The following is a 14840-nucleotide window of genomic DNA, read 5'->3' on the forward strand; positions in this document are numbered from 1 at the left end:
TATGGAAGGTAAAATACGGGAGAACAGTCTTCTCACCCTGTACTACCCTCTCAATGGTCCGACGTAACTCGAAAGCCTGAGAGAAATTCCTCTTCCGGGAGTAAGTAGTAACCACTGCCTCCCAAATATCTTGTGCAGTGTCTATATATAGATAGCCCTCGCCAATCTCTAAGACCATAGAATGTATCAACCAACCCATAATTAGGGAGTTGGTGATCTCCCAGTGATCATAACTCGTGTCCGTAGTGCTGGGTGCCTGTATCCCGCCATCAAGATACTCCCTTTGCTCTTTAAAAAAATAGTCAAACTTTGCAACCATGCTAGATAGTTTTGACCGTTAAATAGAGAGGTGGTGATTTTAAGACCAAGGTTAGGGTTATCAGTCATAGTAGTAGGTATAATGGAACTCTCACTCTCAGGTGTCTGAGAAGTGATGGATACTAGTGGAATCTGCCATGGATACTCTACTACCTAACCCTCAACAAAACTAATGCCAATCACAAACCCGGAAGATGGTGAAGGAATAGTAAACGCGATGACCACTAAGAATATTAAAGAATTAAAAACTCATCAATTTTTTATTTTTATTTTTTTTAGGCATAATACATAATTAGCGAAAGAAGAAACCCATAATAGACAATTGTGGAGGATTTACATCGTGACCAGAGACGACTGGCGACCTTGAAAAGGGCAATCGAACGACACCCAACCAGCATCGAGACTGGTCGGTTGGAGGAAGGCCCTCGACAGGACTTGGAGAAGCCTGTTGAGGGGGAGAGAAGAAGAAGGAAGGGCTCTCGGCTCTGGTGGTGAGGTGTAGGAAGACTGTCGGCGTTGGTGGGGTGGTGTGGTGTAGTGGGGCTATCGGCTCTGGTGGGGTGGTGTAGAGGGGCTGTTGGCTTGGTTAGGTGAGTTACAGGTTTTTTTCGGGTGCTGGGGAGGCAAACAAGAACAATTGTGTGGGATGGGTAGGGAAGAGAAAGAGAGAGCTAGGGCATGGCTCTGATACCATGAAAGTTTAAAGAAGAGAAAGAGATAGGGAATGAGTGAGACCTTATCTCCTTTTATATTGATAATAATGCGTAATTAAAGGAGTGTTATTAGGCATAAATTATGGGCCAGCCCATTACATCAATCAAGGGAAAATAAAATCAAATAAGAATAAAATCTAACAAATATTGTTTTCTATTCTAACAGGCTTTTCTGAAGTGTCCAACATGCTTTTCTTAATTTTTACGCGCCATATGCTTGGACTTGGCTGTTTTACTTGAATTCATTTTACATTGGTTTGTGTTTGGTAACGTTTACGTTTTCAGTTTATATTTACAAAAATTTTATAAACTGGTTTTTGTTTATTTTTTGTCTATTTTTAGAAAAACATAAACTATAAACGCGTTTGGTAATTGACAAAATATTTAAAAAAATTTAAAAATATAAAAAAGAGTGAGAAATGGCAAGTGGTGGCAAGTGGCGGCGGAAGACAGTGGTGGAAAGTGGTGACAGTGGGTGGTGGGTAGCTGGTGGTGGCGGGTGGTAGCGAGTGGGTGGTGGTGGCGGTGGCGGGTGGTGGGTAGTGGATGGCGGGTGGTGGTGGCAGGTTGGTGGTGGTAGCGGGTAGATGACGGGTGGGTGGGTGGGTGGGTGGGTGACGGTGGCAGGTGGTGGTGGTGGTGGTGGTGGTGGTGGTGGCGGGTGGTGGGTGGTGGTGGCAGGTGTGTGGCAAATGGCGGGTGGTGGTGGCGGTGGCAGGTGGGCGGCGGGTAGGTGGTGGGTGGTGATGGTGGGTGGGTGGTGGTGGCGGTGGCAGTGGCGGGTGGGTGGCGGATAGCGGGTGGTGGCGGGTGGTGATGGTGGGTGGGTGGGTGACGGTGGCGGGTGGTAGCGAGTGGGTGGTTGTAGTGGTGGTAGAGGGTGGTGGTGGCAAATGGGTGGCGGATGGCAGGTGGTGGGTGGTGGTGGGTGGGTGACGGTGGCGGGTGGTAGTGAGTGGGTGGTGGTGGTGGCAGGTGGGTGGTGGTGGTGGCAGGTGGGTGGTGGGTGATGGTGGTAGCGGGTGGGTGGCAGGTGGGTGGTGGTGGCAGGTGGGTGGTGGGTGGTGGGTGGTGGGTGGTGAGTGGTGAGTGGTGGTGGCGAGTAGGTAGCGGGTGGTGGTGGCGAACGGTGAATGGTAGTGGCGGATGGTGGGTGGTGGCGGGTGGATGACAGGTGGGTGGTGGGTGGTGGTGGCGAGTGGGTGGCAGGTGGGTGGTGAGTGGTGGTGGTGGTGGTGGCGGCAGTGGCAGTGGCAGTGGCAGGTGGTGGGTGGTGGTGGCTAGTTTTGGATGGTAAAAAAAAAAAAAACTGAAAACTCAAAATGGAAACACATTTTTTGTGTTTTCATTTTTTGGCCAAATTTATAAACTGAGACCATTGATTTATAAATCAAAATTTTTACCAAACAAGTTTTTATTTGAGTTTTAAAAATTTTTGTAAATATAAACAGAAAACTGAAAACGTAAGTGTTATCAAACGGCATCTACAATTTCATGGCTTGTAAGCCTGAGTTTGGGTTAAAATTGGGCCCAACTTAATAAATATATACTTATGTTTCTATAAATGTTTCTCATGTTTAATCTGCAAAAGACGCTTATATTTAGTGTAGAGTGTATTTGTTATGGCTTCTTTGCTCGATTAAGGTCAGAGGCATCTTCATTCAACTTTGCTGCTGAGACTTGCCCAAGCTTGAATTGTAATCCGAGGTTGTCTGTCCAAACCCGACCCGAGTTAAACCCAAATTGCTCAAATTGTCCGAATTGTACATGAAATTTCAATTTAGTTCTTTTTTTTTTCCCCAACTAAATTATTAATTTGTTAAAATTAGACTCTATTTACATTTTTGTAAAGAAAATTGTTAATAACATCAAAACAAATAATCAGTAGCCTTTACAATTTATGAGTGAGAATAAAAATGTAAGATTTTGTATTATGTTACTTGTGTATATTTAATGTATATTCTTGATGATTTAATGATCTAAATTATTTTAACATCATGTAATGGCTAATAATTCATATATATTTAATATTTTTATATATCTATATATATAATTCGGGTTTCGGGTTGCTCGGATTGTTTGATGTCTTTGTCCAAGCCCGTCCAAATTTAATTCGAGTTTTTGAATTTTTACCCATGCTCATACCGAATTCAAAAATATCTTGGCCAAACCCTAAAAAAAATTTGGGTTGGGCTCAGGTTGCTCTGGTTGAGCCCGCCCAAGTTGCATTCCTGGCCAAACTTCATGAAATAATTTTTGATTTTATTATCACTCTCTATATAGTTAAGCAGATTTTATTCTCTTTCATTTTTTTCTATCACCTTCAAATTAGCTTATTGTCATGTATTCCAGGTATGAAGGCCTTTCAGAAAGGTTTCTGTCATGTCCTACTCCAAAGCTCTTGCTCCTAGCTGGAACAGACAGACTGGACAGGTTTTCTCCATTGAACTTATCCCAAAAAGCATTTAAATAAAAAAAGCCTGCAGAAGTTTCATGGTAGTCTTGTTTGTGATTATATGCATCACGAGCTAGTGTTTCAACAGTATCTTTCCTTGGTCTTGGAAAATAATATTAATTTGTGGATTTAGCTTTGTGGTATAACCTAAATCTATACATATATATGACTATGGTAGCATCTGTGTAAAATTTAATGTATAAAGAGAAATAGAGAGAGAATAAATTGTATGTATTATTGATTGATTTATATTGATATATTACAAAATTCATTAATTACAATTCCTATACAATCTATATATAGAAGAAAATGTGGTAGTAGGTGTAGTGGAGGTGATAGTGGGTTAGGTGAAGTGGAGTGTGTAGTGGAGTAGAGGTAGGTGAAGTGGAGTGTGTAGTGGAGTAGGTGAAGGTAAAGATGGGAAATTCTAACAGCCCCCCGCAAACTCAAGGAGGAGAGAAACTAACCAACTTGAGTTTGGAGAGAGTAACAAAACAAGAAAATACATAAAAATAAAAAAGGATAGGAGACACTGTATGGTCGTGTCAGACCGTTGGTGAAGACACTGTATGGGGTGTCATAACGTTGTAGAGGACACTGTATGGTGGTGTCAGACCGATGTAGAAGACAGTTTATGGGGTCATGTCGGACCGTTGTAGAAGACAATGTTGTGACAGTTTACGGAGTCTTGCTGGACCCTTGTAGAAACTAACCGGAATCAATGTCGGGACAGTTTACAGAGTCTTGTCGGACCCATAAAGGAGCTAACCGGAATCAATGTCGGGACAGTTTACAGAGTCTTGTCGGACCCATAAAGGAGCTAACCGGAATCAATGTCGGGACAGTTTACAGAGTCTTGTCGGACACTTGTAAAAACTAACCGGAATCAATGTCGGGACAGTTTACAGAGTCTTGTCGGACTCTTAAAAAGTTGCACCCTCAAAAGGTGTGCCCAATTTTGTCAAAAGGCGTGCCATCAAAAGGCGTGTCCAATTCATCAAAAGGCGTGCCATCAAAAGGCGTGTCCACTTTGTCAAAAGATGTGCCATGAAAAGGCGTGCCAGTTTGTCGGGCGGCAAGAGGCGCGCGATACGCGTGGCTGCCTCGGCTATTTAACCAAGACGAAGGCTGAGGCTGAGGCATACCATTCTGAAACCTCTGAAACCAACCCTTCGCTGAAAAAACTCTGCCTCTGCGGAGAGAGAAACTGTGGAACACTTTGTTGCCATTCTGTCACCAACCCTTCCGAACATTACCAGTCTGAAATTGCTATTTCGCTGAAACACTTAGCAACCCAAAAACATGGCCTCTTCTTCCCGTCCAGCTACCCAGAACCTGCTCACGCTCTTTCCAGAACTGAACGAGCCCACAAGAGAAATAACTGGTGCGGTGGCCAGTGAACCTCAACCAAACACCTCTGGTTTTGCTCCATTGAACTTTCCGATGCGGTCGGTGGAGCAAAAAATGGCGGTGCAAACTGATATTGAGGCTAATCAGTATACTCTGAAGTCATGCGTGGAAACCATGACGGCAGTCACAAATTTGTCGAACCGGCTGCAGAGTAGGACAAATGAGGTGCAGCATTTAAATTCCCAGCTGGCTCTGCTCCAACGCATGTATAAGGATGCGCGAGCAGAGATAAGTGTGCTGAAAGCAGAAAATAAGGAGCTGAAGCGGAAGGCCACTGTGATGTTCCGATTTGGAGGTCCGCCGTATGCTGTAGTGGAGGAGCAGGGAGGAGGCAACTTGCTTGGTGGTCTAGGAAGCACAGAGGCAACACCGGCAAGGACCACCCAGGACGGAGGCAAGAAGAAAAGACCGGCGGCTGAGTAGAGAAGAAAAATCCCACTGTGGGTGTGGTAGTTTTGTTTTTGTTTGTGTGGGTTTTTTTTTTTTTTTTTTTTTTTTTTTTTTTTTTTAATGTAAAAGTGTGATCGGGGTTGATCCCCTGATATGAATAAAATGACAAGGTTGTGGAATGTTGTTGGTGTTATTTTGTGGTGTTGTTTTGTTTAATAAGAAAAATAAAATAAAAGAAAATAATGGATAAAGAAAATAGAGAAAAATATTTGTGGATGGGTGATAAGAAAAACAGCAGATTTTTTTTTTTTTTTTTTTTTTTGGTGGAATATAAAATAAATAATAATAAGAGAATGGAAAACGGGTGATGCTTACTAACAAGGGATAGGGAAAATATATTATAATAAAATATATATATATATTAAAATAAAAGAAAAGGGTGAAAGAACGTGGATGAAATAAATTAAGAGAAAGGAGAGATATGATTAAAGTGGGTTTGAAAGTGGGAAAAGATGAGAGAGAGGGATGTCCAAGAAGCTTGTGCTTTTGATAGTTACACATTACCCAAGCTGTATGTGAAGATGCATGTTACTGTCTTACACTTCTGCAGGCTTGGTATTCTTTGTGGGGCACTTGCAACACGTGACATTGAAAATTGTATTCGAAAATGATGACATCTCCAACATGAAACGTCTTGGAAGCAGCCCAGGCCTTGTAATCAATATTCCCAATGATGGTTCAACCAGCGGAGTCCCCAACCTTGTACACTGCTGCCATTGAAACCTTCAAGCCAGCAAACATGGCTACCAACAACAGAGCCACAGCTCTACACCCCACACCCAAATCCATGGCTAAGAGAGAGAGAGCAAATCGGGAAAAAAACAGCAGTGACGAGCAGAAAAGCAGCACCAGAAACGCCAACGACGACGACGACGAGTAAGAGTACAACCACGGATATGTGAGAGGCGAGGTGAACGGCGATAGAGGCTAGACGATGATGCGGGTGCCGCCGCCGACATAGCGGAGGAGGGGTGTAAGAAAATGTTGAAGAAGTCAAGGTATGTGTAGAAAATAAGCGGAATAGGTTGAGGTCCGGCGGGCGGCCAAGGCGAGGTTGCCGCCCGCCGGTGAAGCGAGAAATACTAAGGTCTTAACCTTGCTCTGATACCATGTAAAATTTAATGTATAAAGAGAAATAGAGAGAGAATAAATTGTATGTATTATTGATTGATTTATATTGATATATTACAAAATTCATTAATTACAATTCCTATACAATCTATATATAGAAGAAAATGTGGTAGTAGGTGTAGTGGAGGTGATAGTGGGTTAGGTGAAGTGGAGTGTGTAGTGGAGTAGAGGTAGGTGAAGTGGAGTGTGTAGTGGAGTAGGTGAAGGTAAAGATGGGAAATTCTAACAATCTGTTTATGAATTCAGTAGGTTGGGTGATTGCCCTGTATGAAGACTTAAAACCTATATAGTAAGTTCCACAAAAAATACATTTGTTATTGCAAGGCGAAGCCATTGTTGGCATGGCGGGTATGGCATATCAACAATAGTCTAAGATGCCAATTTTTGTTGAGAACATTATTCTCACTATATAATCAAATAGATGTTAGTATTAGTGTTGTAGTTTCTATCATTTTGCATAAGAAACTGAAATGCCAATTACAGAAGATCAACAGTGCAAACATTGCCTTTTTCGAGCAGAAAGATTCTTATATCAAACAGAACTGTACATCACCAAAAGAGTAAGAGTACCAATAATTAATCCCACCTGGGTACTGTATTATTCTCTTTATGCCTCGGGCCAAGAAAACAAGATTGGGCATGATGTGCTGGTAGTGGTCTGTTTATATAGGAGGATGATTAGTGAAGATTGTGAAAACGAGCTTAAGACCTTAGCTTTGATTTTGAGTTTTATCATGCCTTGATTTGTGGGTTATGTTACTTATCTTGCATGGACACCCTAAATGTTTGGGAACCTGTTCAAAATGGAATGGTGCCACATGGTGAAGCACAACTTTTTAAAAATAAAAAATGGAAGCTGGTGACTTATTAAAGGATATAGGGTTGTTTTATGTTTAGGTTGCAGGATTGCAGCAGATTGTAGGCAATGAAAGTTTACCAGAATATTTCTAAGTGAGGATAGTGAAAATCTATAAATTTCTTTTTTTTTTTATACTGCAAAACCACATTATTGAATTTTGCCAAATTGGTTTTAAAATGTTGTAGATTTTTTGTTATGCATAACTTTCAACGTGCAATTTTTACGGAAGCTGGAAACATGGGATTTGGCATGGCTCATGTTTTGCTGAAAATAGAAGATAGGACTGCTCAATGTGAACATGAGTTTGTTCACTGAGAATTTCTCTATATTAATTTACTGTTACAGAACTCTCACAATTGGTCAAATGCAAGGCAAGTTTCAAATGGTAGTTGTCCGACACACTGGACATGCCATACAGGTTCGTATCAGTCATTTTTCTTTATGATCTTTTTTCTTACATTATTTTGGTTGAGATCACTATATTTCTCATATCCATTTTAACATCTATGTGGGATGCAGGAAGATGTACCTGAGGAATTCGCCACTCTCGTACTCAATTTTATATCTCACAATCGAATAGGACCCCATGGCGTCGAGGTTAGTGTTCATAACTTGATATTTTGATGGTTAGCCTTTTGAATCACAGAACTTTGGGAGCACCTATAGTCGAACCCTTTGATAATTACTTTTTAATAAGACATGTGATCTCTAATAACTGGTAACTTTTGAGGAAACAATCTGGTTATAGAATAGGGAAAATTACACTGACCTCCCCTGATAATTGGGAAAATTACAGCTGACCGTATTAATTTGGAAAAATTACACCAGCTTCCTCTGACATTTATAGTCGCATAATACTACACCCAGACTGTTAGTCAGTCATTGGGTTAGACCATGAAATCGTCATTTTATTCACTGAAGTATCAATGTTTCCCTTGTGATTGATATATGCATATAATAATACATTAGTTGAATAACATGCCCTCATCACACACAACAAAGTACACGCTTTATGAGCTCATTCTGAGTTCTCTGTCACTGTCCCACCCCTCTCTCTCTCTCTCTCTCAAATCACAAGAATCAGATCAGTCACACCTAATTGTACCTCTGATCAGCTACCATTAAACCCCCACCCGTTCATCTGATCCATCATCATTCGAACACCCCACACTCGTGACACCTTTCTCTGCTCTCTTCACTGCTCCCACCCCTTCTTCTTCTTCTTCTTCTTCTTCTTCTTCTTCTCTCTCTCTCTCTCGATCGCACACACACACACACACAACTCAGATCAAGCACACCCAACCCCACACCTGATCAGCCACCACCCAACCCGCGTAATGTTCATGTTCTTTATGTATCCCATTTGCTCTATGAATGAATAGAACTCAAATTAATTGACTGTTGATCTTGTTCTTGAACTCTTCCATATGTCTGTATGCATCTTTAAACACATTGGCCTCAACAATCTTCTTTTCTATCTAACTACGTTGCATTGCAGATACCTGGGATTCGTCGACCAGCGCAGTTGCAATCCTAAATCAGATGGCATCAAGCTTAAAGATGACAAGCCCCACCATGGTGATAGTTTGTTTTTTTTTTATTTATTTTTTGTTTGGGTTCTCTTTGGCAAGTCAACAAATATGCAGCAATCAGTGATATTTTGATAAGCTTCAGTAGATGTATTATGTGGCATTCTTCACCAGAGGAGGATGTTTAAATTTTTTTGTTGAGATGAAATGTTTTGGAATTTTTTGTTAACTAATCATTGTGTTTGTCTGCTGATCACAGTTTTATCATTTGGGGCTAAAGTAAATTTATGCTTAAAGGTTGACTTATAATTTGGGACTGAAGTAAATTTGTGCTTAACAATGTTTTGTGCTCTGGCAGTGGCAATGATAGAGAAATTATTCCATTTATTGATTGACACCTCAGACTAGGGGTGTGCGCGGTGCGGGTCGGTGCGGTTTGAGAGAAAAATAGAAACCGTATGGCGGGTGGCGGATTGATAAAAGTGTCACTAGAATTTGCCATTTTCCTTATCAAAAACCGGCGGTTCGGTTGGCAAATAATGGCGAATTTGCTTTGGCGGTTCGGGCGGATTGGCGGTTTATAAAAAATATAATTCAAATTACAAAACTTAAATCAAAGAGTAAAAAAAAGACGAGAGATATCGTAATATTAAGCATCTTGCGAAGCTTTCTTCTGATGCAGCAAGTGTAGCAACAACATGATAATATCAACGACTATACCATCAGTTCATTACAAACATCTGTGGAAGTTACAATGATCAAATACAATACATAAAATTCCCCTCGAGCAGTAATGTAATACTATATTCTAAGGTATAGAACAACAAGCAAACTTAAGTAAAAAAGAATTTTTAGAATCCTATAAAACATGATTTAATAGCGGTGCGGGTCGGTGCGGTTTGAAAGAAAAATAGAAACCGGCGGATTGATAAAAGTGTCACTAGAATTTGTCATTTTTCTTACCAAAAACCGGCGGTTCGATTGACAAATAATAACGAATTTGCCTTGGCGGCGCGGTTCGGTGCGGTTTTGGCGGTTTCGGCGGTTTCGGCGGTATTATGCACACCCCTACCTCAGACAGTCTCTTAAAACTCCAACACAAAAGTGATATGTTTTGTACTTAGATCAATAGCTATTAATTTGGAATGCCACTTGAACTTGCTTTAGGAGCACTAAATAATTTCTTGGCAATGATATATTTGCCTTCATTTGGTAACTTTTATCTATCGGTGGTACTGCATGCATCAATTAATGTACACACCAGTGTATCAACTAGTGCTATGTTATTATTACTAACTCCACCTATTATATAAATTATAAATATCCAAAACTTTTATAATTATGTCACATCATCGGTTAATATATTAGTTAGTACATTAATTAGTACATATAGCATAATTTTTTATTTATAGTAGTTCATTGTGCTTGGTTGGACAACTTCCAAGGCATCAGTAGCTGGCATGTGAAACCTTTCTAGCCTATTGCAATTTTAATTTATTGGTTATTTGTTTAATAGCTTTAATTTTTGGGATATTTACCGATAAATTTCATCCCACAAACAATTGCACTAATTGGTCCCAACGTTATGTCTGTTGTTCTGATTAGTCCTGTTAGTGGGAGAATATCTTCTTGTTTGGTCCTATTTCCCTTTTTTTGGCAACATTTAGTGGACAATTATACTCTTTTTTTTTTATTTTTTATTTTGGCTCGTTTGTGATGGGATTGGTTGTGCATATTGGCAACTTGAATATTGGAGTACAATATGTTGCCTCCATTACGTTAGGATTTGGGCTGTTGTGACCGGGGAGGGGGGGTGTGTGGGTGATTAGTGTCGTTGTGTGCCATTCGTTCTGGAGAATCGAAATTCCGCCGTCAGCAGTTTCGGTGTTCTGGATGTATGGTTCGTTCTCAGTTGTTATTGCGTGTGTGGTAGTGTGTGTGGGGTGTATGTGTATACTGCATGTTGTGTGCCGTACTGATTGCATTATTGTATATGGTTGTTCCCTATTCGTATTGGGCACATTCGTATTCATTGTTTTAACGGGTTTTAGGCGTATAAAGCGGTTTATGTAATGACACATTAGTGCCATTCATTTTTTTTTTTTTTTGGGGGGTTCCAGTGCGTGTTCATATGTAACGATATATGTATTTTCTCCTAAATATTGTTGTAACACAATGGAGAGTATATTGTGTATTTGATATACATGGGTGGGGTTTGTGAGGGTATTGGGGCCAAGGGAGGTGTTGCCATATGTTCGTACATTACAGTGGGTTTCGTTGCACTTATGATAATCTAACTCTATTTTGTGTCATTGGTTGGATATTGTAGGGATGGACACTTATGTTATGTTAGTGTGTTGTTATCGCGGTACGAACGTCACCATCAAATTGCAATTTCCATTCCGATTCAATGATTTGGTTAGTTGTGTTTGCGGGAAACTTGATGGTCTGACACATGGTGATGTGTGTTTGTTTTTTAAGATACCGGGATACAACAGTTTCAAATTACAAAATGATATTGATATGGAAAACATGGTATCTCTTGCACGGTCTTTTTGATTAGGACATATTGACATCGTCATTGAAACTTGTGTCACGCAAAGTACGCACGATACTGGTAGTGCAAATCAGAAACGATGTGATGTTACGTCCAGCTCGCTGAGGGTAGGAGACAAGTCGGACATTGATGACGAACAAGATGATTTACTTTCCAAATTTTGTCCTCATGTTAACAAAGTTTTCATGTTTGTGCTCTGGGCTAATGGCACCACACATGTGGGTCAAAGCTTTGAGGGAGGTGCTGCTGAATTTCGCAGTGTCCTTCGTAAGTATGCGATTGAATGTGGATTCCGGTTCAAGTATTTGAAAAATGATTCCGTTCGGATTATAGCTGTGTGCACGATTAGGGAATCAACAGGATACATGTGGTCTATACATACACGAGTCATGCATGCCGATGAGTTTTTCTACAGTCGTAAGTGGAATACAGAACACAGTTGCGGTGTTGCCATTCGGACACCCAAAAACCCAAGGGCTAGGTCCGATTTAGTGTTCGATCTTATCTCTGAACGAGTACATGACAAATCGCTAACACGCCCGATAGATGTTGTTCACGACTTGAAGAAAGACTATGGATTAGAGATAAGCTATCGAGTAACTTAGTTGGGCATTGAAAAAGCGCAGGACGAAATGTTCGGTGCACATTCCATTTCTTTTGATCAATTACGGTGGTATAGTAATTCTGTTATGGAAAAAATCTAGGCAGTTACATTAATGTTGACTATGATGACTAAAATCACCGATTCATGCGATTTTTTATATCATTTAAAGCATGCATTGGTGGTTTCAATCATTGCCATCCTTTACTATTCCTGGATGGTTATCTTCTTGAAGGGCGAAATTCAAAGGAAACTTATTAGCTGCAACCGCAAAGGATGACAATCAAAGTTATTCTCATTCATTTCACACAGTCTGCTAGTTGCATAACTATGTGTGTTGCCCTTTTTTTTTTTTAAATCATGTGTAAGTTTCATCCACTTACTGAACCCACTAACAATTTTGTATATAGGGTTGTTCCCATTGGCAATAGCAATTGTCAACTCAAAGAACACAACTAATTGGGTTTGATTTTTGGAACATTTCGCGAACGTGGTTACTACGGACATGACGCTTATATTCATATCAGACTGACACACAAGCATACTCGAATCTATTCCAAACACATTCCCATCTGCCCACCATGCGTTCTGCTTGCAACATTTGCAACGGAACTTGCAAGCAAGATGTGGTACACCAACAAGATGCACCATGTTGGCTTGCTAAGCAAATTTTGAGAATGTGCCTACTCACCAACCGTAACAACATTCAATTCTAGTGTAGAAAGGTTTAAGACATCGGGCTGGAGTATGGCAACGAATTTTTTGAAAGATTTACCCCCATTATATTGGGCAAACACCTACTTCCGGTACGCACCCGTTCATGAATATAAGGCATGAAATTAATTACATATGCTGCCCATATCAACGTATGTCTTGTTCATAATTACATGAACATATTTTACATTTCATGTTTGTTTTGTAGGGGTGACCGATACGGTGAGATGTGTTCCAATGCAATTGAGTCAATCAACTCATAGATCCGTGAGGCACGTCACCTCCCGATCACATAGATGGTTAACAGCATTAGGACGAAAATTATAGATCAAATGTCAAAACGCAGACGTAAGGCGGCCGCGTGGCCTGGAGTTCTTTGCCCCAAAATGGAGTCTCGCTTGGTGAAAGCGTACAACAAAGATAGGACGTGGCTTTTAAGCCAATCAAATGAAGATGTGTAAGAGGTGTATTCGTACCCATCAGTACTTGTGGATATTGGCAGGCGCACATGTTCATGTTTCTAGTAGTAGATTAAACGATTACCATGTGCACACGCGATGGTTGCATTCCGTAATAGTGGATGAGATTTATACGATTTGCTTGAACTATACTATCATGTGTTCGAATATCGTTTGACATACGTCTCAAGTATAACTCCAATACCAACTGTTGAAAAACCACCTTTCAGTATTGAAGATTTCGTCATACACCCACCAGTTGTGAAACGGCCACCTGGTAGGCCAAAGAAAAAGCGGATTCTATCAAGGAGTGAAGAAGTGCAGCAAATTCGTTGCAGACGTTGTCAACGCATGGGGAACCAGACATGTAAGAACCAATTTAGCCTTCACTTTTTGCGACTACATGTCTAACGTTTTTGTCCTAAAGTTTGTCACTTCGGTTTAATTTGTTTTGCTAAATAAATGGGTGTCCGACCCCCAACGTACAATACTATTATGTTTTGCGTTATTATGTCGGTTTTATTACATTAGTTGACCAAATAAATTGAGTAGCACACAACCCCCACATGAACCATTTATCCAAATATTTCCATCATTGTGTTGTGTTTAATTTTTCTTTCCCGCGGGGGGACATTGGTATGTATCTTACTATTGCACAATTTTATTTTCTGTCTATGTGTTGTTTGCGTTAAGTGAATGTTACAGTAAAATATGTTCACATTTAGAACACGCTCCAAATTAAATGTCATTTCACACAAATATGTTCCTTTTCAATACACATTTTAAAAACAAAATACGTTCTTCACACCGTCACACTTGATGCACGTTGCGCTTAATCTATATTGTAATAAACACATCAACACATACAAACCGACTCCCATAAATTGTTCACCTTCTGCAACGCACGTCCATTCAAACATATCCCACAATTACACCAATTTGTTGGAATTTAGATTTGAACAATACATGGCAACTATCTAAACCCACGAAAATATATACTGAATAAATCACAACAAACAAGCCATTCTGATTAACATCCAATTGTTGACACCATAAGTTGATTCTGTAAACCTATCCTCACCATTTCAAAGTTCTCCACCACTGGATAAGCAATGATGAAGTGTTGCATATGCATATACACTACCCCGATTCTTTGTAGACTAGTGCATCAATTACAAACTGGAATTATTCTCAATTGACCAATCTGTACATTGGGTCATATTTCTAATTTCAATTTAAAAACTGGGTATCAAACTATAAATCTTAGGCACATTGCACCAACAATAACATTCATCAAATTAATAATAGTGTTGGTGAATATCAAAACAAATTTTCAAAAGCCAAAAAATCGAAACACTTCTCCGATACATATACGATTTTATACACCAAAATCCAGCAACTGTGGCTACATAATACATACACAGCTACACATACGGATACATTTCATATGATTGATTTATATTTACATAGATACATAACATTCGAACTGAATATTCGCTTACATGAGAGTGAAATCTAGGGCGAAACTCAGAGGGAATATTCAGCAGTGATATGTTGTTTGTAATTAATTTCAGAGGGTGAAAAACTACTTTTTGTATGTTCCAATTCAACAGGATGGAAAGGGATCTAGTTGTGTTTGTTTGTC

The 14840-nt window shown here is 40.0% G+C and overlaps 1 protein-coding gene across 1 annotated transcript in view; it reads left to right on the top strand.

The window, feature by feature from the left end:
* The window catches only part of LOC114266892 (esterase/lipase/thioesterase family protein), a 29800-nt gene extending 20626 nt beyond the window's left edge, over positions 1–9174 (top strand). Inside the window, exons 10-13 of the mRNA XM_028207839.2 lie at positions 3384–3464; positions 7682–7754; positions 7856–7933; positions 8835–9174. Of these exons, the coding sequence (XP_028063640.2) occupies positions 3384–3464; positions 7682–7754; positions 7856–7933; positions 8835–8873 (271 nt within the window). The 3' untranslated portion in view covers positions 8874–9174. The remainder of the gene's footprint in view (positions 1–3383; positions 3465–7681; positions 7755–7855; positions 7934–8834) is intronic.
* The last annotated feature ends 5666 nt before the right edge of the window (positions 9175–14840 follow it).

The sequence above is a fragment of the Camellia sinensis genome, chromosome 6, assembly GCF_055761805.1.
Source record: "Camellia sinensis isolate YWXY chromosome 6, ASM5576180v1, whole genome shotgun sequence".
Lineage (NCBI taxonomy): Eukaryota > Viridiplantae > Streptophyta > Magnoliopsida > Ericales > Theaceae > Camellia > Camellia sinensis.